Source organism: Rattus norvegicus, chromosome 3 (assembly GCF_021556685.1).
Source record: "Rattus norvegicus strain SHRSP/BbbUtx chromosome 3, alternate assembly SHRSP_T2T, whole genome shotgun sequence".
Lineage (NCBI taxonomy): Eukaryota > Metazoa > Chordata > Mammalia > Rodentia > Muridae > Rattus > Rattus norvegicus.
Window position 1 is genome coordinate 86,181,135 of NC_141536.1, and position 24,756 is coordinate 86,205,890.

The 24,756-nt window shown below is 36.9% G+C and overlaps 1 protein-coding gene across 20 annotated transcripts in view; it reads left to right on the forward strand.

The window, feature by feature from the left end:
* LOC147995597 (uncharacterized) overlaps positions 1–24,756 on the forward strand; it is a 50,779-nt gene that overhangs the window by 10,867 nt on the left and 15,156 nt on the right. For 5 of the 20 annotated variants that reach the window (XM_087654942.1, XM_087654940.1, XM_087654939.1 and 2 more), the window contains 4 exons: positions 502–622; positions 2,440–2,525; positions 4,250–4,321; positions 5,889–5,957. The exons of 2 other annotated variants lie outside the window; for them this stretch is intronic. In XM_087654942.1, coding sequence (XP_087511068.1) covers positions 2,513–2,525; positions 4,250–4,321; positions 5,889–5,957 — 154 coding nt within the window. In that variant the 5' untranslated portion in view covers positions 502–622; positions 2,440–2,512. Of the gene's footprint in view, positions 1–501; positions 623–2,439; positions 2,526–2,929; positions 3,024–4,249; positions 4,322–5,888; positions 5,970–14,786; positions 15,946–24,756 lie in introns of those variants that run through there. 13 more of the 20 variants (XR_015683676.1, XR_015683677.1, XR_015683681.1 and 10 more) reach the window with 11 other exon arrangements.

Below are 24,756 nucleotides of genomic sequence, written 5' to 3' on the forward strand. Positions count from 1 at the left end.
TGGTAAAAATATCATTATGTATCAGTTCGTTGACTTTTTTGCCATTTATTTTTAGTTCTGTCCTAGATCTCTTGCATATCCAGGCTCTGAGTCCTTGCAGGCAGTAAAAATTGTAGCATGAAGGTTCTGTGGCTCTGTTCATGTATGAATATCTCCACTACAACCCCTGCTTGGTTATAATTTATGACTTGGCTCTAATGGTTCAGGTTCTATATTCCCCAATTACTATGTTTAGCTAGGGTTACCTTCGTAGATTCCTGGGAGTTTAAATTAAACTAGGTTTCTAGCTTATTCCTAAGATGTCCACTTAAGTCCAATTATCTTTTTCAGTACTTTCTCCTACAATTCTAAAGGAGAGGGGGAGTAAATGTTGTTGGAGCCAGATGCATCAAGGACGCCATAAGAAAAAAAAAACCCACACACACAAATCCAACAAGCCTGGCCTCCTAGGGGCTCACAAAGACTGAATTGACAACCAGGAATCCTGCTTGCTTCTTACAGATGCCATCTCTTCAACTGGCTTGCCTTATCCAGCCTTACTATGAAAGTGCTGAGGACCAACCCAGTCAGATACAGGGTCCCTGGGAGGAGGTTGCAGAGGCATAGATACGTGTATTAAAGGGTATGTCTAGTCTTATTGAAACATGTTTGTTTAATATCCAAAGAAAGCCCTGTCTTGTTCAAAAGATAAATGAAGGAGGAATGGATGAGGTGAAGAGAAGAGATGTGGGGATGAGTATTGAGAGAAGAGTGTGGAGGGGAACCTGTGTGGGTATAATATATGATAGAAGAAACCTCTGCATTCATAGTATTATCAAAACCACATAATTTATATGTGCTGTGTAATTTTATGGTCAAAAAGTTTTATGTACCACAGATATAGCAATTATGAAATATTATTTTAACAGAAAAATTTCTTTGATTCTAATTATGCACACATTTTTCTTGGAAAAAGAACCTTTAAACTCAAACATATTTTATGATGAGAAGAGATCTATAAACTGAAGGCTTTAATGCATATTTAAGTAATGCATTTGATGGAATCTCTGCATGTTATAAAATGAAAAAATTATACTGAACATTTTATATTCACTTATAAAATATTTAGAGACTGACTGTTATTTATAATGTTAGCATAGAGAATGCAAATGTTCTCTGAAAATTTAGGTCTAATGATTTTTATCAAAATGCTGCCATTTATTTTCAAAGTAAGCAAAAGTGTAATTTATGAAGAGTATAACTTTTATTATCACAAATTGCTAGTTTCAAGAAATAGGAAGATGCTGACTAAATCAAAACAGATTTCAACCTTCTAATAATCACTGACTTAGAAGATTTTGTGACCTCATCTTTCATACTCATAAACTGGGGCCATGGAGCCAAGATAATTTTTATAGTCAGTTGTCAATATAGTTAGAAATAGAATAATTAAAAATTTAAAATTCACATTTTAATGTCAGCAAAACTATTATTTTCCCATTGACATAAACAGATAACTTTATATATCTGACTTTTTATATTTTGATTTGTTAAGAAAATTAATTACACATACATTTTTCTTTCACTGAATTATTAAAGTACGAACTCATGACTGAGGTATTTATTAATGTATTTCAACCATGTCGCATATCATTCTATAGTCATCATAATTTTTAAACTTGCTGATCAACAAAGAATCTCTAAACTTCCAACACTGGATTAATGACCTTGTTAATAAACTAATCTAAATGCATGCCTCTGGGCATCTTGTAAAGAAGACAGTTTTGAGAAAGCTAGCAGAAGGAAAAAAAGAGCAGCTCTGAATAATACATGCGTTTGTTCCCTTCTATCTCCCAGCCTTCTGTTTGTAATGATATGTTTTGATAGTTGTAAATACCAGGGATTTGTGGATGAAAGATATTGCCTACCTGGAGGTATTTTACCAATCTTGAAATTTGACATATCATTAGATCAGCCCAGTAGCAAAATAAGTAAATTCTTTTCAACCTTAAGCTGAAAAATGGTAATGATTACATATTGGCTTTGGTAGAAATGATAAACATCTTGCCCAACTGTGATTGCATTAATAATTTTGAGCAACAACATGTTTCAGTGAGACATATGAGATCTGTGACGAATAGATAATAAATAACCATTAAATCTTAAATAGGACTGTAACATTTGCTAAAACATTCATGGTTTATGCTAGATACCTTGCAAATTTTGGCAATGTTTATTTTGTGATTTACCTAAGTCTTCAGATTTTGATTGCCCTCTATACCTTAGGGAAATGAATCATAATATTTATCTTAGGAGAGCCAAACAATGTTCAATGTCTTCAGTATGTGCTTGTAATATGATCACAACAAATTTAATTTTTTTCTAAAAAGTTATAGCTTCATAATTTTAGTGATGCCAATGTGTACCTTTTTTTTTCTTTTTCTTTTTTTTTTCTCGGAGCTGAGGACTGAACCCAGGGCCTTGTGCTTGCTAGGCAAGCGCTCTACCACTGAGCTAAATCCCCAACCCTCCAATGTGTACCTTATGTAAGTGTAGATCTCTCAAAGTATATACAAAGATTTCATCCATGTCATGAAGTTGTTGCTATGTCATAATATTTCTAGGGGGTGGAAATATATATGTTTATGCATCCCATCTAGGAAAACTAGAGCAAACCAAAGTAAGTCATTGAAAGTGAACTTGGTGAATCAGTGAGTTTTATTTGGATTTCTTATCTGAGTGTGGTTAAGTGTTAATGACAAGGAACAGAATGACTCAAAGACAGCTACATCAAAAAGCCTATCAGCATAAGTGAGAGCTCATGAAAGCTTAAACTAGATCTTACTGCATGAGGAGAATGTCCCTATAAGATCATCTGAATTTCCATCATGAATCATGGCCTCTCAAAATCTACCAAGGGGTTCATATGATCGATGGTGTCTTTCTGCAGTTCTTGCTGCAATTATGAAGTTTAGAAGACGGTGCCTACTAAATCGGGTCAGTTTCAGAGACTTCTTGACTGTATGAGTTATTTGCTTCCTGAGGTAAGGAGCTTCCTTGCAGGATGGAATGCTTCACCCCATTTATCATACCTTGAGCTTCTTTTCCAGATGATATATTTTATCTTATAGGAAATTTGTAGAAAATGTTGATTCATCTTTATATAAATGCTCTATTTTTCCACATATTGGTAGAATTTTTCCATAAGTTAGTAGAATAATCACAGTATAAAAAGCTGTTATTAAGTGCTACAATTCACCGACCGAGAAAGACTAGGTACCAAGGAAGGCTATAAGGAGGAAGACATAGAATAAATTGTGTAGGTTGACTGAAAGTAGGTGGGGATGGGAGCATGAGGGATCAAGTTTGTGTGTGAGAGGAATGGATGGAAAGGGTATTGGAAAATATGACTGGAATTTAAGGGTATTTGAGGGATGATATGGAAGCATAGTGCAGTTGAAACTTCCAGGATTCTAAGAAGGTGACCATAGCAAGAACTGCTTGTAATGGAGGAGGCCAACCTGAACCAGACAACTATCAGTGGTAATACTGAGAAATAAGTCCCACCAGAAAACCTTCATCCGACAAGCTACCTTGTCTATAAGGGGCTCTGGGGCAACAGAGGCACAGAACTTATGGGAGAAGCCAGTCAATATCTAGTCTATTTTGAAGTAGGCACTGTAATAGGGAACCTTTGAGCAGACCGAAGGCTGGATAGCCTAGAGGCCTAGGGTAGAAAAACTAAAAAGCAAACAATAAACAAAAAACATAATTGCATTGCTAATATGATATAATGCTATACTCATGAACTGGTACCTAGACTACTTGGCAACAGAGAGGCTTGTTCTGGCAGCCGGTGGGAGCAGACCGACAGTCCAAATGTTAAGAAGAGAGAGCCAAAATTGGAGATTTCCACACACTCCCAACTCCTAAAGCCTGGAAAACCTAGAAGAAAAGAGTGAAGAATTATAGCAGCCAAAGGGTTGAGATAACTAGGAGAACATGGCCCCAAGAATCAACTAAGTGGGGCTCACAGGGACTCACAGACTAAAGCTACAATCACAGAGGTTGCATGGGTCTGCACTAGGTCTTCTGCTTATACATTGTGTTTGTTAGTTGGGTGTTTTGTGGGACTCTGAACAGTGGCAATGGGATGTCTCTGAGTCTTTTGCTTGCTGATGGGACACTTTTTATTCTATTTTATTGCCTTGTCCAAGCTGGATAAGAGAATTTGTGCCTCGTCTTATCTCATCTTTTTTGGCTGTCTTAGGTTACCATTTCTGGAAGTCTTACTCTGTTCTGAAGGCAAATGGAGGAGCAGTGGATCTGGTGAAGACAGGAGGTACAGAAGAGGGGACTAGGAGGAGTGAAGGGAGGGGAACCTGCCAATAGGTTTACTGTCTGAGCAAAGAATAAACAAAAATTAAAAAATAATAAGTTGTTTTTAAGATTAAACGCCACATTATTGACATGGCAGTCATTATGTTCATTCAATTTGCCTGTGTTATCCATTTGGGTGCTACCTTCTGTTCAACTAATGCCATGGTGGTTAATCAGTGATTTGAAGCAGTAGATGGTATGCCTTCCTATTTCTGTGGATCTGAATCCCACAGCTTTCTTGGTTCAGACTTCTGTTTCAGCATTAAAGGTGAACTTGTCATTTCATGCTATTTGCTGTGGAGCTCCATAATTGTCCTATTTTTTGTGAGGGGGGATTCTGGAACCAAATGCCCTATTTTCTTTCTCATTGTTAATTGGAAGCCTACTCTCATGCTTTGGCACACAAACATTACAGTACTGCCACTAAAAAAAAAAAATCTATCATAAGAGGTGCTAGCTAGATTCTATTAAGCTATTTATTTTTACTATAAACAATGTTCCAGTACATTAGTTGTACTGTTTGTCATAGAAGCAAGCAACAGGTTCCCCCTGCATTATGCGTAAGCACACAGGCTGTTAGTAGGAGGAAGCAGAAATGATTGCGTGTACCTTTAGAGGATATTCAATCCAATTTTCCTATTGGAATGGGTAGAAAGTGAAAAGACATCTTCAATACAGCTACAGATAACATCATAGCTTTCAGTGCCTTGATCATTACAAAGTGTGTGATGTAAAGAACGTGGCTCCCAGGTCCTATCTGTCATTTCCAATAAGTTCTCCATTAATAAGGTATATTATATTACTTCCCACTAGGAACGATTTTTCTTTCATACCCCCTTTTACTTAAGATTAATACTCTTATCAATGGAATTCAATTCCTAAGAAATCCTTGCATAGAAAATTTATGCCCATTCCATAGCAATATGGGAACTAGTTTAGGTTCTTCCATAAAAAGTTGTTAACTCTGTCAGGATTTTAGTTATCATACTTGAATTTTTAATTAATTTGCCTCACATTTTTCAATTATATCTCATGTATTATAATATTTGTGGTGTTACGATTTTCTCCTCTGTTAACACAAGGTTTATTGTGCATTAGGATTGAATAAATATAATTCACTAAATTGATGAGATGATTCACAAACTTAGAACTAGAATTTGCTATTGATTTTCTACTCTATCTTTCTTATTGTTATTCATTTGTAAGACCTTGAAGTATTTCTTAGCAAACTCAATCTGTGCCTTTTCTTATTATGAAAAATTCGGACTTGTTTTTGTTTCTATGACCTCTGCTTCTCATTAACTGTGATTTCGCTCCAAGGCCTAAGTGAAAAACAAAAATTCTCCTCAGAAAAAAAATAATTTAACATTCTGAAAACATTCTCTCATTAAAATATTTTAGAAATATTATTCCTGTATATTCTTATGATCTATTGACTTTATAAAAGATATTTTAAGATGAGCAATATGAAATATATTTCTTCTCCATTAATATTTTAGTTTATTATGTGTCTATTCTACTCTTGTTAGGAAAAGAGAATTTGGGCACAGTGGTTGTCATGGAAACAAGAAAAACTTTGGATTTCGACTTAAACCTAGGTTAGTTACCAGGTAACTATATAAAGAATAGAAATAATTGCCATGAAAAATGATAAATATGAGAATAATCAGATAACAGTGTTGTCTTTAAGTTCCTTTAAATATAAACCACAAGCTTTTTTTTTTTTTTTTTGTCCTTCAGGTGAAAAGTTTGTTTTTTTTTATATATTTTTTTATTATTATTAACTTGAGTACTTCTTATATACATTTCGAGTGTTATTCCCTTTCCCAGTTTCCGGGCAAACATCCCCCTCCCCCCTCCCCTTTCTTATCGGTGTTCCCCACCACACCCTCCCCCCATTGTCCCCCTCCCCCCAACAGTCTAGTTCACTGGGGGTTCAGTCTTAGCAGGACCCAGGGCTTCCCCTTCCACTGATGATCTTACTAGGATATCCATTGCTATCTATGAGGTCAGAGTCCAGGGTCAGTCCATGTATAGTCTTTAGGTAGTGGCTTAGTCCCTGGAAGCTCTGGTTGCTTGGCATTGTTGTACATATGGGGTCTCGAGCCCCTTCAAGCTCTTCCAGTTCTTTCTCTGATTCCTTCAACGGGGGTCCTATTCTCAGTTCAGTGGTTTGCTGCTGGCATTCGCCTCTGTATTTGCTGTATTCTGGCTGTGTCTCTCAGGAGCGATCTACATCCGGCTCCTGTCGGTCTGCACTTCTTTGCTTCATCCATCTTGTCTAATTGGATGGCTGTATATGCATGGGCCACATGTGGGGCAGACTCTGAATGGGTGTTCCTTCAGTCTCTGTTTTAATCTTTGCCTCTCTCTTCCCTGCCAAGGGTATTCTTGTTCCCCTTTTAAAGAAGGAGTGAACCATTCACATTTTGATCATCTGTCTTGAGTTTCATTTGTTCTAGGCATTTAGGGTAATTCAAGCATTTGGGCTAATAGCCACTTATCAGTGAGTGCATACCATGTATGTCTTTCTGTGTTTGGGTTAGCTCACTCAGGATGATATTTTCCAGTTCCAGCCATTTGCCTACGAATTTCATAAAGTCGTTGTTTTTGATAGCTGAGTAATATTCCATTGTGTAGATGTACCACATTTTCTGTATCCATTCCTCTGTTGAAGGGCATCTGGGTTCTTTCCAGCTTCTGGCTATTATAAATAAGGCTGCAATGAACATAGTGGAGCACGTGTCTTTTTTATATGTTGGGGCATCTTTTGGGTATATGCCCAAGAGAGGTATAGCTGGATCCTCAGGCAGTTCAATGACCAATTTTCTGAGGATCCTCCAGACTGATTTCCAGAATGGTTGTACCAGTTTGTAATCCCACCAACAATGGAGGAGTGTTCCTCTTTCTCCACATCCTCGCCAGCATCTGTTGTCCCCTGAGTTTTTGATCTTAGCCATTCTCACTGGTGTGAGGTGAAATCTCAGGGGTGTTTTGATTTGCATTTCCCTTATGACTAAAGATGTTGAACATTTCTTTAGGTGTTTCTCCGCCATTCGGCATTCCTCAGCTGTGAATTCTTTGTTTAGCTCTGAGCCCCATTTTTTAATAGGGTTATTTGTTTCCCTGTGGTCTAACTTCTTGAGTTCTTTGTATATTTTGGATATAAGGCCTCTATCTGTTGTAGGATTGGTAAAGATCTTTTCCCAATCTGTTGGTTGCCGTTTTGTCCTAACCACAGTGTCCTTTGCCTTACAGAAGCTTTGCAGTTTTATGAGATCCCATTTGTCAATTCTTGATCTTAGAGCATAAGCCATTGGTGTTTTGTTCAGGAAATTTTTTCCAGTGCCCATGTGTTCCAGATGCTTCCCTAGTTTTTCTTCTATTAGTTTGAGTGTGTCTGGTTTGATGTGGAGGTCCTTGATCCACTTGGACTTAAGCTTTGTACAGGGTGATAAGGATGGATCGATCTGCATTCTTCTACATGTTGCCCTCCAGTTGAACCAGCACCATTTGCTGAAAATGCTATCTTTTTTCCATTGGATGGTTTTGGCTCCTTTGTCAAAAATCAAGTGACCATATGTGTGTGGGTTCATTTCTGGGTCTTCAATTCTATTCCATTGGTCTATCTGTCTGTCTCTGTACCAATACCATGCAGTTTTTATCACTATTGCTCTGTAATACTGCTTGAGTTCAGGGATAATGATTCCCCCTGAAGTCCTTTCATTGTTGAGGATAGCTTTAGCTATCCTGGGTTTTTTGTTATTCCAGATAAATTTGCAAATTGTTCTGTCTAACTCTTTGAAGAATTGGATTGGTATTTTGATGGGGATTGCATTGAATCTGTAGATTGCTTTTGGTAAAATTGCCATTTTTACTATATTAATCCTGCCAATCCATGAGCATGGGAGATCTTTCCATCTTCTGAGGTCTTCTTCAATTTCCTTCTTCAGTGTCTTGAAGTTCTTATTCTACTGATCATTTACTTGCTTTGTTAAAGTCACTCCGAGGTACTTTATATTATTTGGGTCTATTATGAAGGGTGTCGTTTCCCTAATTTCTTTCTCGGCTTGTTTCTCTTTTGTATAGAGGAAGGCAACTGATTTATTTGAGTTAATTTTATACCCAGCCACTTTGCTGAAGTTGTTTATCAGCTTTAGTAGTTTTTTGGTGGAAGTTTTGGGATCACTTAAATATACTATCATGTCATCTGCAAATAGTGATATTTTGACCTCTTCTTTTCCGATCTGTATCCCCTTGACATCCTTTTGTTGTCTGATTGCTCTGGCTAGAACTTCAAGAACTATATTGAATAAGTAGGGAGAGAGTGGGCAGCCTTGTCTAGTCCCTGATTTTAGTGGGATTGCTTCAAGTTTCTCTCCATTTAGTTTAATGTTAGCAACTGGTTTGCTGTATATGGCTTTTACCATGTTCAGGTATGGGCCTTGAATTCCTATTCTTTCCAGGACTTTTATCATGAAGGGGTGTTGAATTTTGTCAAATGCTTTCTCAGCATCTAATGAAATGATCATGTGGTTTTGTTCTTTCAGTTTGTTTATATAATGGATCACGTTGATGGTTTTCCGTATATTAAACCATCCCTGCATGCCTGGGATGAAGCCTACTTGATCATGGTGGATGATTGTTTTGATGTGCTCTTGGATTCGGTTTGCCAGAATTTTGTTGAGTATTTTTGCGTCGATATTCATAAGGGAAATTGGTCTGAAGTTCTCTTTCTTTGTTCTGTCTTTGTGTGGTTTAGGTATAAGAGTAATTGTGGCTTCGTAGAAGGTATTCGGTAGTGATCCATCTGTTTCAATTTTGTGGAATAGTTTGGATAATATTGGTATGAGGTCTTCTATGAAGGTTTGATAGAATTCTGCACTAAACCCGTCTGGACCTGGGCTCTTTTTGGTTGGGAGACCTTTAATGACTGCTTCTATTTCCTTAGGAGTTATGGGGTTGTTTAACTGGTTTATCTGTTCCTGATTTAACTTCGGTACCTGGTATCTGTCTAGGAAATTGTCCATTTCCTGAAGATTTTCAAGTTTTGTTGAATATAGGTTTTTATAGTAAGATCTGATGATTTTTTGAATTTCCTCTGAATCTGTTGTTATGTCTCCCTTTTCATTTCTGATTTTGTTAATTTGGACGCACTCTCTGTGTCCTCCCGTTAGTCTGGCTAAGGGTTTATCTATCTTGTTGATTTTCTCAAAGAACCAACTTTTGGTTCTGTTGATTCTTTCTATGGTCCTTTTTGTTTCTACTTGGTTGATTTCAGCTCTGAGTTTGATTATTTCCTGCCTTCTACTCCTCATGGGTGTATTTGCTTCTTTTTGTTCTAGAGCTTTTAGGTGTGCTGTCAAGCTGCTGACATATGCTCTTTCCTGTTTCTTTCTGCAGGCACTCAGCGCTATGAGTTTTCCTCTTAGCACAGCTTTCATTGTGTCCCATAAGTTTGGGTATGTTGTACCTTCATTTTCATTAAATTCTAAAAAGTTTTTAATTTCTTTCTTTATTTCTTCCTTGACCAGGTTATCATTGAGTAGAGCATTGTTCAATTTCCACGTATATGTGGGCATTCTTCCCTTATTTTTATTGAAGACCAGTTTTAGGCCGTGGTGGTCCAAAGCACGCATGAGATTATTTCTATCTTTCTGTACCTGTTGAGGCCCGTTTTTTGACCAATTATATGGTCAATTTTGGAGAAAGTAACATGAGGAGCTGAGAAGAAGGTATGTCCTTTTGCTTTAGGATAGAATGTTCTATAAATATCTGTTAGGTCCATTTGGCTCATGACTTCTCTTAGTCTGTCTACATCTCTGTTTAATTTCTGTTTCCATGATCTGTCCATTGATGGGAGTGGGGTGTTGAAATCTCCCACTATTATTGTGTGAGGTCCAATGTGTGTTTTGAGGTTTAGTAAGGTTTCTTTTACATATGTAGGTGCCTTTGTATTTGGGGCATAGATATTTAGGATTGAGAGTTCATCTTGATGGATTTTTCCTTTGATGAATATGAAGTGTCCTTCCTTATCTTTTTTTGATGACTTTTATTTGAAAATTGATTTTATTTGATATTAGAATGGCTACTCCAGCTTGCTTCTTCTGACCATTTGCTTGGAAAGTTGTTTTCCAGCCTTTCACTCTGAGGTAGTGTCTGTCTTGTCTCTGAGGTGTGTTTCCTGTAGGCAGCAGAATGCAGGGTCCTCGTTGCGTATCCAGTTTGTTAATCTATTTCTTTTTATTGGGGAGTTGAGGCCATTGATGTTGAGAGATATTAAGGAATAGTGGTTATTGCTTCCCGTTATATTCATATTTGGATGTGAGGTTATGTTTGTGTGCTTTCATTCTCTTTGTTTTGTTGCCAAGACGATTAGTTTCTTGCTTCTTCTAGGGTATAGCTTGCCTCCTTATGTTGGGCTTTACCATTTATTATCCTTTGTAGTGCTGGATTTGTAGAAAGATATTATGTAAATTTGGTTTTGTCATGGAATATCTTGGTTTCTCCATCTATGTTAATTGAGAGTTTTGCAGGATACAGTAACCTGGGCTGGCATTTGTGTTCTCTTAGGGTCTATATGACATCAGTCCAGGATCTTCTGGCCTTCATAGTTTCTGGCGAGAAGTCTGGTGTGATTCTGATAGGTCTGCCTTTATATGTTACTTGACCTTTCCCCCTTACTGCTTTTAATATTCTTTCTTTATTTTGTGCATTTGGTGTTTTGACTATTATGTGACGGGAGGTGTTTCTTTTCTGGTCCAATCTATTTGGAGTTCTGTAGGCATCTTGTATGCCTATGGGTATCTCTTTTTTTAGGTTAGGGAAGTTTTCTTCTATGATTTTGTTGAAGATATTTACTGGTCCTTTGAGCTGGGAGTCTTCACTCTCTTCTATACCTATTATTCTTAGGTTTGATCTTCTCATTGAGTCCTGGATTTTCTGTATGTTTTGGACCAGTAGCTTTTTCCGCTTTACATTATCTTTGACAGTTGAGTCAATGATTTCTATGGAATCTTCTGCTCCTGAGATTCTCTCTTCCATCTCTTGAATTCTGTTGGTGTGGCTTGTATCTACAGCTCCTTGTCTCTTCTTTTGGTTTTCTATATCCAGGGTTGTTTCCATGTGTTCTTTCTTGATTGCTTCTATTTCCATTTTTAATTCCTTCAACTGTTTGATTGTGTTATCCTGGAATTCTTTCAGGGATTTTTGCGATTCCTCTCTGTAGGCTTCTACTTGTTTATTAATGTTTTCCTGTGTTTCCCTAAGTGTGTTCATGTCTTTCTTGAAGTCCTCCAGCATCATGATCAAATATGATTTTGAAACTAGATCTTGCTTTTCTGGTCTGTTTGGATATTCCATGTTTGTTTTGGTGGGAGAATTGGGCTCCGATGAAGGCATGTAGTCTTGGTTTCTGTTGCTTGGGTTCCTGCGCTTGCCTCTCGCCATCAGATTATCTCTAGTGTTACTTTGTTCTGCTATTTCTGACAGTGGCTAGACTGTCCTATAAGCCTGTGTGTCAGGAGTGCTGTAGACCTGTTTTCCTCTCTTTCAGTCAGTTATGGGGACAGAGTGTTCTGCTTTCGGGCGTGTAGTTTTTCCTCTCTACAGGTCTTCAGCTGTTCCTGTGGGCCTGTGTCTTGAGTTCACCAGGCAGCTTTCTTGCAGCAGAAAAGTTGGTCTTACCTGTGGTCCCGAGGCTCAAGTTTGCTCGCGGGGTGCTGCCCAAGGGCTCTCTGCGGCGGCAGCAACCAGGAAGACCTGTGCCGCCCCTTCCGGGAGCTTCAGTGCACCAGGGTTCCAGATGGTCTTTTGCTTTTTCCTCTGGTGTCCGATATGTGTGCGCAGAGAGCAGTCTCTTCTGGTTTCCCAGGCTTGTCTGCCTCTCTGAATGTTCAGCACTCCCTCCCACGGGATTTGGGTGCAGAGAACTGTTTATCCGGTCTGTTTCCCTCAGGTTCTGGAGGTGTCTCAGGCAGGGGTCCTGCTGCTCCTGGGCCCTCCCCCACGGGAGCCCAGAGGCCTTATACAATTTCCTCTTGGGCCAGGGATGTGGGCAGGGGTGGGCAGTGTTGGTGGTCTCTTCTGCTCTGCGGCCTCAGGAGTGCCCACCTGATCAGGAGGTGAGGTGTCTTTCCCATAGGGTCTGGGAGCAGAGAGCTGCTGCGGGCCCGGGATCCGCGGGCGTGGGACCTCAGGCAAACACAGGACTTGCCTGGTCCTAGATGAACTCTGCCTCTGTGTGTCCTGATCTCACCAGGCAGCTCTCTTGCAGCAGACAAGTTGGTCTTACCTGTGGTCCCGAGGCTCAAGTTTGCTCGCGGGGTGCTGCCCAAGAAGCTTTTTTTTAATAATAAATGAAGAAGCTATACTCACCCACAATAATCACAGGTCAAAAAAGGTTATTGAAAGATTCAAAGAAAAGTTAAGGTACTGAAGATTAAAAATGACAAATTTTTCATTAAGAAGTCTTTCAGTCAAATGTTGCAGAATCTATCATAGAGACCAACAAATGATGAACATCTCAGTACATATAGACTAGGGTTTAAGGAGTAAGTTTTGGACTTTAGAGAAGTCCCTCCCACCTTATACTCTCAATGCAAAGTATACCTGCATGAGCTTATTTTATTCCAAATAAATACATTCTTTCAAAAAGTAGTATATTAACATAAAAATTTAACTAGATAAATTCTTGGAATGAAAGCAAAACAGGGAAAAATTTTATTACATGCTAAAACCTCACTGTATTTATCAATTGATGTTCTTAGATACTGAGCCATTGGTGTTCAGGAAATTGTCTCCTGTACTGATGAGTTCAAGACTATTTTCCTATTTCTCCTCTATGAAATTCAGTTTATCCAGTTTTATGTTAAAGTCCTTGATCTGCTTGGATTTGAGCTTTGTGCAAGGTGATAAATATGAATCTATTTGCGTTCTGGAAATGCAGATATCCAGTTAGAACAGAACCACTTGTTGAAGATGCTTTCTTTTTTTCCCATTGTATGGTTTTGCCTTGTTCATAAAAAAATCAAGTGTTCATAGGTTTATGGCTTTATTTCTGGGTCTTCAATTTGATTCCATTGATCAAACAGTCTGGTTCCATATTAATACCATGCAGTTTTTATTAATATTGCTCTTTAGTACACCTTGATATCAGGAATGGTGATTCCTCCAGAGGCTCTTGAATTGTTCAGGATTGCTTTGGCTATCTTGGATTTTTGGCTTTTTTATGCAGTTGAGAATTGCTCTTTCGAGGCCTATAAAAGAATTGTGTTGGAAGTTTGATTGAGACTACCTTGAGTCTGTAGATTGCTTTTGGTAAGATGGCTATTTTCCTGTATTAATCATAGTTATCCATGAGCATGGGAAATTTTTCCATGTTCTGATATCTTTTTCAATTTCTTTCTTCAGGGATGTGACATTTTTGTCATACATTTCATTTACGTACTTGGTTAGAGTTACACCAATATAGTTTATATTTTTGTGGCTATTGTGAAGGATATTGTTCCATAATTTCTTTCTCTGCTAGTTTGTTATATGTATAAAGGAAGACTATTGATTGGTTTGAGTTAATTTTATATTCAGCCACTTTGCTGTAGTAGTTTATCAGCTGTCAGAGTTCTTTGGTAGAATTTTCAGGATCCCATAAATATACTATCATATAATCTCTGAGTAGAGAAACCTTTACTTCCCTTCATTTTAGTATCCCTTTGATCTCTTTTTCTTGTCTTATTGCTCTAGCTAGAACTTCAAATACTATATTAAATAGATAGGGAAGGAGTGGGTGGTAGACTTGTTTTGTTTCTGATTTTAATGAGATTGCTTCCAGTTTCTCTCCATTCAATTTGATATTGGATATATGCATTACTATGTACATCGCTTTCATCATGTTTAGGCATGTAATTTAAATCTCTGATCTTCCCAAGACTTTTAACATGAAGAGGAGAGGTGTTAGTTTTTTTTTTTTAAGAAGGCCCTTTCAGCATCTAGTGACATGATTCTGTGATTTTTTTCAGTTTGTTTATATAGTGGATTGCCCTGATGGGTTTTGGTATATTTAACCATCCCTACATCGCTGGGACAGAGCCTACTGGATCATGGTCAACCATGTTTTGATGTGTTCCTGGATTGGATTTGCAAGATTTTTAGCGAGTATTTTTGCATTGATGTTCATAAGCATAATTGATCTCATGTTTCTTTTTTCTTGAGTATTTGTGTGGTCTGGGTATCAGGGTTACTGTAGCCTCATAGAATGAATTAGGCAGTGTTTCTTCTGTTTCTGTTTTGTGGAATAGTTTGGGAAGTATCAGTATGTCTTCTTTTTGAAAGTCTGGTAGAATTCTGCACTAAAGTCATCTTGTCCTGGACTAGTTTTTTTCTTTTTTCATTTTTGGAAGATGTTTTAATAACTATTTCTATTTCTTTAGGGGTTATAGGACTCTTTGAAGACAGGAGCCTAGAATAATTGTCCTCTGGGAGGCTCTCCACAGAAGTTGAATGAAACAGATTCAGAAACCCATAGTCAAACATTGGACTGAAGTCGAGAACTCTTATGGAAGAGTTTGGGGAATGATAAAGGCCCTGAAGGGGATGGGAACCTAACAGGTGGAGCAACAGAGTCAACAAAACTGGTCCTCTGCATGTTTCAGAGACTGAGCCTCCACCCAAAAAAATACACAAGTCTCTCAGCACATTTGTAGCAGATGAACAGTTCACTCTCCACATGTTAACCCCACAATAGCTGGATCAGAGGCTATCCTTAAAGCTGTATAAAGCTACATCCTGTCTGTTTTCTCTGTTCCCCAGCAAGACTGCCTTGTCTTGCTTCCCTGGGAAAGGATGGGCCTACTCTGTCAGAGACTTAATGCAACAGGGTTGGGAATACCTGGACAGGGGGGCACCCTTTCAGAGGAGAAAGGGAGGGAAAATGGCAGGAGAGTGCCTGGGAAGGGTATGGCGAAGGGGCAGTGTTTGGTAAATAAATAAATAAATAAATAAATAAATAAATAAATAAATAAATACTTTAAAATATTTCACTGAACTCATTCATCAGGTAACAGATACATCCAGACTTGCCCATTATCATAGACAATGAAATCTGAACTCTGAGGTTATATAAGTTGACTTCAAATATTTGTACTTTTAATGTGATTTAAATATTCTTTATCAACTTCATGGAAATAAGAAATAGTAAAATAAACATGTCAAATTATTTTAAATATTTACACTTGAAACTCTATCGTCCTTGGATCGAAGTAAAGAGAAGAATATTAGACTTCTGTTCTTACCCTGGTGCCTCAAGGGTATGATGCACTGACTGACTTCCTTACATGAGAGTACAGTAATACTTCCTTACCTTGAAGACTCATCAGACTCTTCAATGACCCCCAAACTCACATGTAAACTTGTCTCAGAAATTTAATATGCTTTAAGTCTTTCACTAGTGAGACCATTTTCAGTATCTAATTCTAGTCCAGTTTTAGTAGAATGGCCTGGAAAATCAATCATTTCTTGAGACTTATATGTGATTTCTATAAAACCTAAACAGAAGGATGTACTACTTTAATTTATTATGTGTTTTATATTATTGTTTTATTCTTATTAAAATGTATTTATTCTGTAATTTAAGTAATCGGTGATAATCGAGTATTTGTTTAAGACTACAGTTACTAAAATTCAATTTAAAAATAATATTCAAACATCCCTGCATGGTCCCAGCTAAAACTTTTGTATTGAGTCGTTATTAAAAGAATAATGTAAAAAATTTTAATGGGATAACTGGAAGCCTGAGTTCATGGAAAAAGAAAGATTTATGTTCCATCAAAATGATGATTTGACCAGTATTTTATAAAATCTAGTTATGAATCACCAGTAGTATTGCAGTAAAAGTGGGTTCCTGGAACACATGTTTTGTAACTAAGTGTTGCTACTTTTTTATGATACAGTAAGATATAAAGTGATTTAGGAGTACTGCGTTTGGCAGTGAAGGACCACATCCCACAAAGGAAAAACAGGATATGAACACCATGAAAAATCTTCATGTGCACTGACTCAACCACATATGAATGTCAATGATACCTCTTAAGTAATTATTCTGAGTTATCATAACTTATAAGTATGTGGTTCACTAGTTGGTACCTTCGAGGCTGATCATCTGGTTTAATCTTCAGGCACACATGGTTTATGGAGGGGCATGACACCTTCAAGTTGGCCTCTGAGTCTCGCATGAATGCAGTGTTATGACCATCCCCATTCCACGCACAGAAAGATTAATCATTTAAATATTTTTAAATACATATTTGTGGAACAATTTTGAGGATACTGAAGATCATGACTTTGCCACCTATAAAATAATTAATTACACATACACACTACCTAGTTATATAATCTGTAAACTATACCAGTACCTTGTGACAGAGAGTCTACTTTTAAGGTATTAGCCAGTTAAAGACATTTCATAGAAATGGAACTATGCAATATGTGGGTATTCTCTCTGAGTTCTTTTACTCATAATGCTTTTTGGGGTCAGTCATGTTATAGCAATCATTCTTTCCTCATAATTCTATTTGGTGATGAAAGTTCATTCATTAGAATTGTATACATTTCTTATCCATTTGTAGGTTCATATATATATTTCCACTTTAGCATATCCACATATGGGGAATAATTCTGATCAGAAATTTTTTCGTAAGTAAGTGTCAAATAACACACACACACACACACACACACACACACACACACACACACCTATAATTTGCTTTGCAGCGTTAGTGTTTAATGAAATGGCTTCAAGTATACACCAGCAGCAAACCAGAATTTTCATTCTGAACCATGTTGTTTCTTATTTATTCTAGAATCAGTGGGACCTAGGAGAATGGAGGCAGTAAATGAGGCAGACAATAGTCTCATGCAGTAGCTGACCTATTTAGAGAAGCAGACAATTTATACTCTGAGGATTAAGAAGAATCTGAGGAGTAAGGTTTTAAGATGAAATATCAATGCACATGTGGTAGGAACATATTTTTCTATAGAAGACTATGAATAACAACAGTAAACTCACTACTATCCATGTCATTTGGGAGGAGCACAAAAACATATATAAAGAACTATACTGTGTTTTGAAAAAATTCAGGTCACAAAACTCATGGAATTTTTCTCCCAAGCTCTCAGAATTCTCATATGACTCCATTCTTGGATGGTGTTCTGACATAACGCCAGGTACAAATATCTATAGGATATAATTAAATAGATAATATACAAAAAATAAATAGATGACACACAGATTGATGAATGTATGATAAGTGTACATATATCTGTGCATGTTATTATGTGTATGGTTTTATTTATCTAATCAGTACTAAAAAATTTATATAGATAAATATGCCTGCTATTATTTTAATTCTTTTTTTCAGTACTCTAGGGATTTTTGCTCTTTCCCACTAGATACTATAGAATTATAATTTAGCCTTTTAATTGCAATAGGAAAGTTCATATTATTACTTAATATTTCTTGTATAAGTAAAATTGTCTCCTATGTAACGCTCCCTCCTCTTTTGCACTATCTTATAAATGGCATGCTTATATAATACAAATGAATACAAAAGTTTGGGAATCTAAATTATTATGTTTCAGCCACTTTTACTAGTTGCTGATAAGCATAAGTATTCATGTGTCACATCCATTGAGGGGCTGTTATACTACGCACATCCTGGTTCTTTTCTACTACTGATATGAAAATGGATACAATTCTCAGTCATTCTCTACCTTGTGCTTTATCATTAAAAACAGAAAAACAATTCCTACAATCTGAGTTCAAGGCAAATATATTGACCTGGCAGATATAAAAGATAAATCTCACATAATGGTTGCTTCATATGTTCTGTACTCTACTGTACGCAAGAAAAATTTAAAAATTATTTTTCTTTTATCCATTCATGACAAGTGACTGTTAGATAAAAATGCCATGTATCATTTCTCATATTAATATTTTCAAAAACTATCAAATTAATTAACAAACAGTTGCCATTGGAATTTATTTTTAAATTCTCACATTTCTTGTGAATGACTTTCCTACTTGGAAAAGAGAATATCATTAAATTCCAACATAGCCAGACAACATCACACTTTTTAAATTGGAGCGTCTGAGATTTCTTTTGGAGATCAGGCTCCTACAAAGGGCAGCTTCATTATCCCCCTGTGGTAAGCAAGGACTAAGAGAGAGACGCGAGGGCAACTGTTAAAGCTGTGATCAATTACATTCTTTAGACTTTAGAAACACAAGCAGACAAGTTCTAACCAGTGTGTTTGTGGAGGCAGACTTTTGTGTCTAACCACACAACACCACACTTCCACAACTGATAGACATGAAGTGAACTTTTGCTCGTGTGGAAATAATTTGTGAGCATTGTCTTTCCTTTGCAATACTCATCAGGTCAACCATGTTGTCCTCTACATTCTGTGTAGGCAGCAATACTCCCAGTACTTTTGGAACATCATTTGAAATCTCACAAATTGGACCCTGACTGTCACATATTTCCAAGTTGTCACTAGAGTTGGCACCAAGGAAACCTTCTATTTTAACTCATGTATTTCTTAAAAGTAACACTTTCACTTTGGAATGAATATATAAAATTCATTATAACCTAATTCTTTTTCACCTTTGAATTTGGCATTTGAGTTTGGAGAGTTAGGAAGTAACTCTTGAAGATTCTTTCTGGTGATCTCCAAAATACTTTGAATTTATTAATTCTATATATGATCTAAACAAATTCCATAACTTACTTAAAGGTGACTCTAATAACTGTATATATTTTGGAACTATGGTGAATTTCAAGGAAAACTACAAACAACAGTGGATGTTGTCTTCTTCTGCCCTCTGGTTTTCCTTTCCAAAGAAGATACTGGGGAATCTTCTTTGAATACAATTTTGACAATGAGAAAGGAGGAATAAGGAGGAAAAGATAGTCTACAATAAGCATCCTGGGGCTTCTAGGGAAAGGCCATTCAGGGTATTTTACACAGCTACATATTATTATGGATGACTTCTAATCAGTCAAATCAATTTATTTGGCATAAAAATCAGAGCCAAACACCAAGTCCACAAGAAAATAAACAGGTAGAAACAGAGAAGTCACCGAGACCCAAGACAAACTAGAAGAGACAAGTGGGACAAGACTTCAAAACTGTCAAGTCTACGTCGTCCAGTCCAAGAGCACATGATGCTCACATGCTAGTCACTGGCTTTGAGGGAAGGACATCAGAACAGGAAGGGCAAGAATGAAATCACTCACTAGGGTAAATATGGGGATCAGAAATGAGGCTCTGGGTTATAGACAGTAAGTATAGAGTTAAATAAAAAGAAAAAGAAAATAGAAAAGAAGTTTTGATATGAAAAGATTTAAAGACTTGTGAAAGGAGGGGCTGGAGAGGTAGCTCAGTGGTTAGGAGAACTGGCTGCTATTACAGAGGACCCATCCCCCCCTCTCTTTACATCTTTATTAGCTTGAGTATTTCTTATTTACATTTCAATTGTTATTCCCTTTTCCGGTTTCCTGGCCAACATCTCCCTAGCCCCTCCCCTCCCCTTCCTTATGGGTGTTCCCCTCCCCATCCTCCACCCATTACTGCCCTGCTCCCAACAATCACGTTCACTGGGGGTTCAGTCTTGGCAGGACCAAGGGCTTCCCCTTCTACTGGTGCTCTTACTAGGCTATTCATTGCTACCTATGAGGTCAGAGCCCAGGGTCAGTCCATGTATAGTCTTTGGGTAGTGGCTTAGTCCCTGGAAGCTCTGGTTGCTTGGCATTGTTGTTTATATGGGGTCTCGAGTCTCTTCAAGCTCTTCCAGTCCTTTCTCTGATTCCTTCAACGGGGGTCCCGTTCTCAGTTCCGTGGTTTGCTGCTGGCATTCGCCTCTGTATTTGCTGCATTCTGGCTGTATCTCTCAGGAAAGATCTACATCCAGTTCCTGTCAGCCTGCACTTCTTTGCTTCATCTGTCTTATCTAGTTTGGTGGCTGTATATGTATGGGCCACATGTGGGGCAGGCTCTGAATGGGTGTTCCTTCTGCCTCTGTTCTAAACTTTGCCTCCCTAATCCCTCCCAAGGGTATTCTTTTCCCCTTTTAAAGAAGGAGTGAAGCATTCACATTTTGGTCATCCTTCTTGAGTTTCATGTGTTCTGTGCATCTAGGGTAATTCAAGCATTTGGGCTAATAGCCACTTATCAATGAGTGCATACCATGTGTGTTTTTCTGTGATTGGGTTACCTCACTCAGGATAATATTTTCCAGTTCCCTCCATTTGCCTATGAATTTCATAAAGTCATTGTTTTTGATAGCTGAGTAGTATTCCATTGTGTAGATGTACCACATTTTCTGTATCCATTCCTCTGTTGAAGAGCCTCTGGGTTCTTTCCAGCTTCTGGCTATTATAAATAAGGCTGCTGTGAACATAGTGGAGCACGTGTCTTTGTTGTATGTTGGAGCATCTTTTGAGTATATGCCCAAGAGAGGTATAGCTGGGTCCTCAGGTAGTTCAATGTCCAATTTTCTGAGGAACCTCCAGACTGATTTCCAGAATGGTTTTACCAGTCTGCAATCCCACCAACAATGGAGGAGTGTTCCTCTTTCTCCACATCCTTGCCAGCATCTGCTGTCACCTGAGTTTTTGATCTTAGCCATTCTCACTGGTGTGGCATGGTGGCTCACAGCCATCAGTAACTCCAGTCCCAGGGCATTTGATGCCATCTTTTGGCCTCCTTGGGCATTGCATATGCTTGGTGCACAGACACCCACACGCATAAAATAAAATGGGGAAAAAATCAGATTATTTACTCTGCCATTTATTATTGAGCTACACTGACAGTATGTAGAAAGTCACACGTCTTCCTACTAATGTAGACAACAGGGTATTATGAACTGTAACTTTAGATTTGGGAGAAACCACAATGCACTTTGTAGGATAAAAGACAAGCTTTCATATGTCTCTTTTCTACTTGTTGAATCTTCAGATACTTTTGTATCCTCTGAGATTTGTGAGTGACAGAAAGAAAAGATATTTTTCTTTCTTTTTTAATTTTTACATAAATAGATTATCACAATTTAAAGAAATGTATAGAACAAGAATGTGAAAATATAGATTGTTAAAACTAGCATTCCAAAGAGTTTTAAGAATGATTGTACTGTTTTTAACCTAATATCTTAGTGATTATTTAATTACAGAAAGAACATGAATATTTTTAGAGAGTAAATTACTCGTGCTACTTTTTTCAATTATTCCAGTGCTCTTAGATATTTTTCTTGTGCTAATTTTGCACAATATCATCAAAACGAAAGGAATTGTCAAATTTCATAGAGCTAATTAACATTTGAGTTTAGATTGGACATCATGTCTGTTGGAACTGTAGATTAGTGCCAGATTCTAGAAGCAATGTGTTACAATTCCTAGATTTGGCTGGCCCACAATCAGGAGGGGACACACTTAAAAATACATTCAGGAAGATGAGTACCATAAGGAATGGTTGCCTAGTCAATGGCCCAATGCATCTACAAGGCTTGTGAAAGTTCTGGCTCACAATTAGGAGTTCAGCAACTGATCTTGAGAAGTGAGTAAATGAATAAACAAACAGGTCTTTGTTTCTAATTATACAGAATAATTGTAATAACTTCTGAACCTATCTTGTAACTTCATTCCATCTATTGCTTACAGTTTCATTTAGGCATGACAACATTTTTTGCCACTTGCATGTAAAATATGTATGTAGGATATTTCTATGAAATAATGCATAGTAGTAATGTCACACTCTATCTCTGATATTGACATGTGTGTTTAAAAAAAAACAAATTTGTATCAATCCATTTCTGTCATTCCATCATTCATAGAAGAAAACCATTCAGAACTACTTTCTGTTTATCAGTTCAGTTTATAGGCCTGGGTGGTTTTTGTACTAAATAGTTAGTTGGAAAGCGAATGAGATAAGGAAAATAATGTCAGCCACTGTACATGATGCCCTTTATAAAATAAATTGCCTGTTTTTGTGACCTAGGTCACAAGTGAAGTAAAATAGTCCAAGCTGTGTTCAAATATAATCACCTAAAACATAGACTGAGTCAAAACTGCGATGCCAATACTTACCTGCTATTTTGCACAGGTCAACAACCATGTAAAATGCCTGTGTTCTTAACTGCTACATGACACGGCAGCAATAACTGTATTTTAGAAAGAATTTTGTTACCCAGAAGTGATTTATGCATCAGCCCTCTCACACATTTTGCTAAAATGTTAGCATTTCCTTCCAGAGTTGTATAAAGGGGAAAATAATTAACTATGTCTCAAAGAATGACTAGCAGGTTTACACAAACATAGTCATTCCATGAAGATTTCATAGCACAAAGAAGTGCATTCTAGAATTCTAAGCAATGAATTTTCTTCTCTAGCCTTTTTTTTTTTGGAGACAAAAGAGAACTCAAGTGGGTAGGTTTAAGCTAAAAGTGACTTTAAATATGGCACTTTGTTGAATAATTTTGGGGGATGTCAGTTTTCTCTACTTCTTAACTTAAACCTCAAGAAGAGGATTCATGGACAGAAGTCTCTTGATATTTGTATCTGTAGTTTTTAAAACTTGGTAGAGAAAACTGAAAGTTATTCCCTAATTAATTAATCTTTATGTGTAATATGAAATCTTGCACCATTTATGAATACCAAGCAGTATATAATCTACAAATTCGTAATTTTATACCAACCTTTACTGAATTACTTGCTTCACCAGGAATCACTCAGAACATATCAGTTTCTGCAATAAAAATAATTTCAGTTAAAAGATTTAAGTATACTATGCTTAATAATGTAATTTTGCACAGTCTCCTTTTAGTTAGGGAGCTCACTATAGAGTGAGTTTAAAGATTCCAATCTTTCCTTATAAAGTATAAAATATATGATAGCATTTGATAATAAAATATAACATTGCTATTGTGACTAATTGCCTAAAAATGGTAGCTGGAATGGGAGAGTTTAAGTTTTATCTGTGCAAGTTTCTAAATTAATGATTCATTATTAGGTAAGAACTTAGATTTCAGTATGAGCTCTCAGTTGTCAACTGAACTGGATCTGGAATCAACTAGAAGGCAATTCCCTGGGTTTTCCTCTGAGATACTATTGTTATTAGATTACTTGAATTGAGAAAAATCACAATGAATGTAACATTATGATAGCAGCCCACTTAAGTTGCACGAAGGAAGGAGAGCTTTCCATTTGTCTCTTTGACTCAATCTTGAGGCGAATTTATTCTATCCTGTTCCTGCTGTTGCTGATCCATTAACTGGTATAAGAACCACATTCTTTGTGCTCCCAACATGAACTGAGACCATCAGCTACTCATGAATATCCAGCTCTTGACTGCAAAATTGGGTCCTTGAATCTTTTCATCTTGTGGATTAGGGAGTATTGGCTTCCGCAACTCATACAGCATGATATATGATAGCTACTGAGGGACTAGTCAGACCATATCATCTAAGCCAATCTAATAAAGGCTCTAAATCTATTTGTCCCTATATCATCTATCAGTTTGTCTGTCTGTCCATGGATCTATCTTCTATCTTCTATCAGTTATCAGTTCTGTTCCTAAAGAATCCTAATAATATACCTATTATAGCTCCTTTGAAAAATATTGACATTAAATTATTGTTTTTCTAGCAATTTCTAAGATTGAGGAAACAAAGTTAAAGCAACTAGCAATGTGTGATAGAGAACTGAAGCTTGGCAATATTACTATCATTTTTCTTCTGCCAATGTACTCCTTACTAAATGAACTATTCATGATTAGTATGTTGCTTGATGATATTGACTTTAAATTGAATATTCTATTTGCCACCCAAACAACATCAAGGACAAACATTCTATGTTTTCCTTCTGTTACTATTCTGGGGTCATTGGCTGATATTTACGAGGACTTTATTGTGTATTTGAATTTTCAGAACACTCTCAGATTCACTTATTTTTCACTGTGAGCTTCAGGTTGGTATTATCATTTTGACTAGATGTCTTATTCCTTGAAAAATACCTGGACTTCTATAACAACAAAACACCTACACTAAACATTACTGCTTCTTTACCAGGGTGCAGACAATTATATAATAACTTCCCATCTTTAAAAACCAGTAAAGGGATACAAACATAGAGAACTTAATGACTGATATTTAATTCCAAATTTGAAATACTTATAAAATAGAAATTTCAAAATATTGTATGACAAAAATATATCAAGAAAATATAGTTATTGTAATTTTATATTTAAATTGCATTTAATAAGGTGCCTTACAATGACGGAGCCTAATAGTAATTAGAATTACAAAGCTTGTTCAAGTACAAATAGTCAAATATATGTTTTGATATTACATTT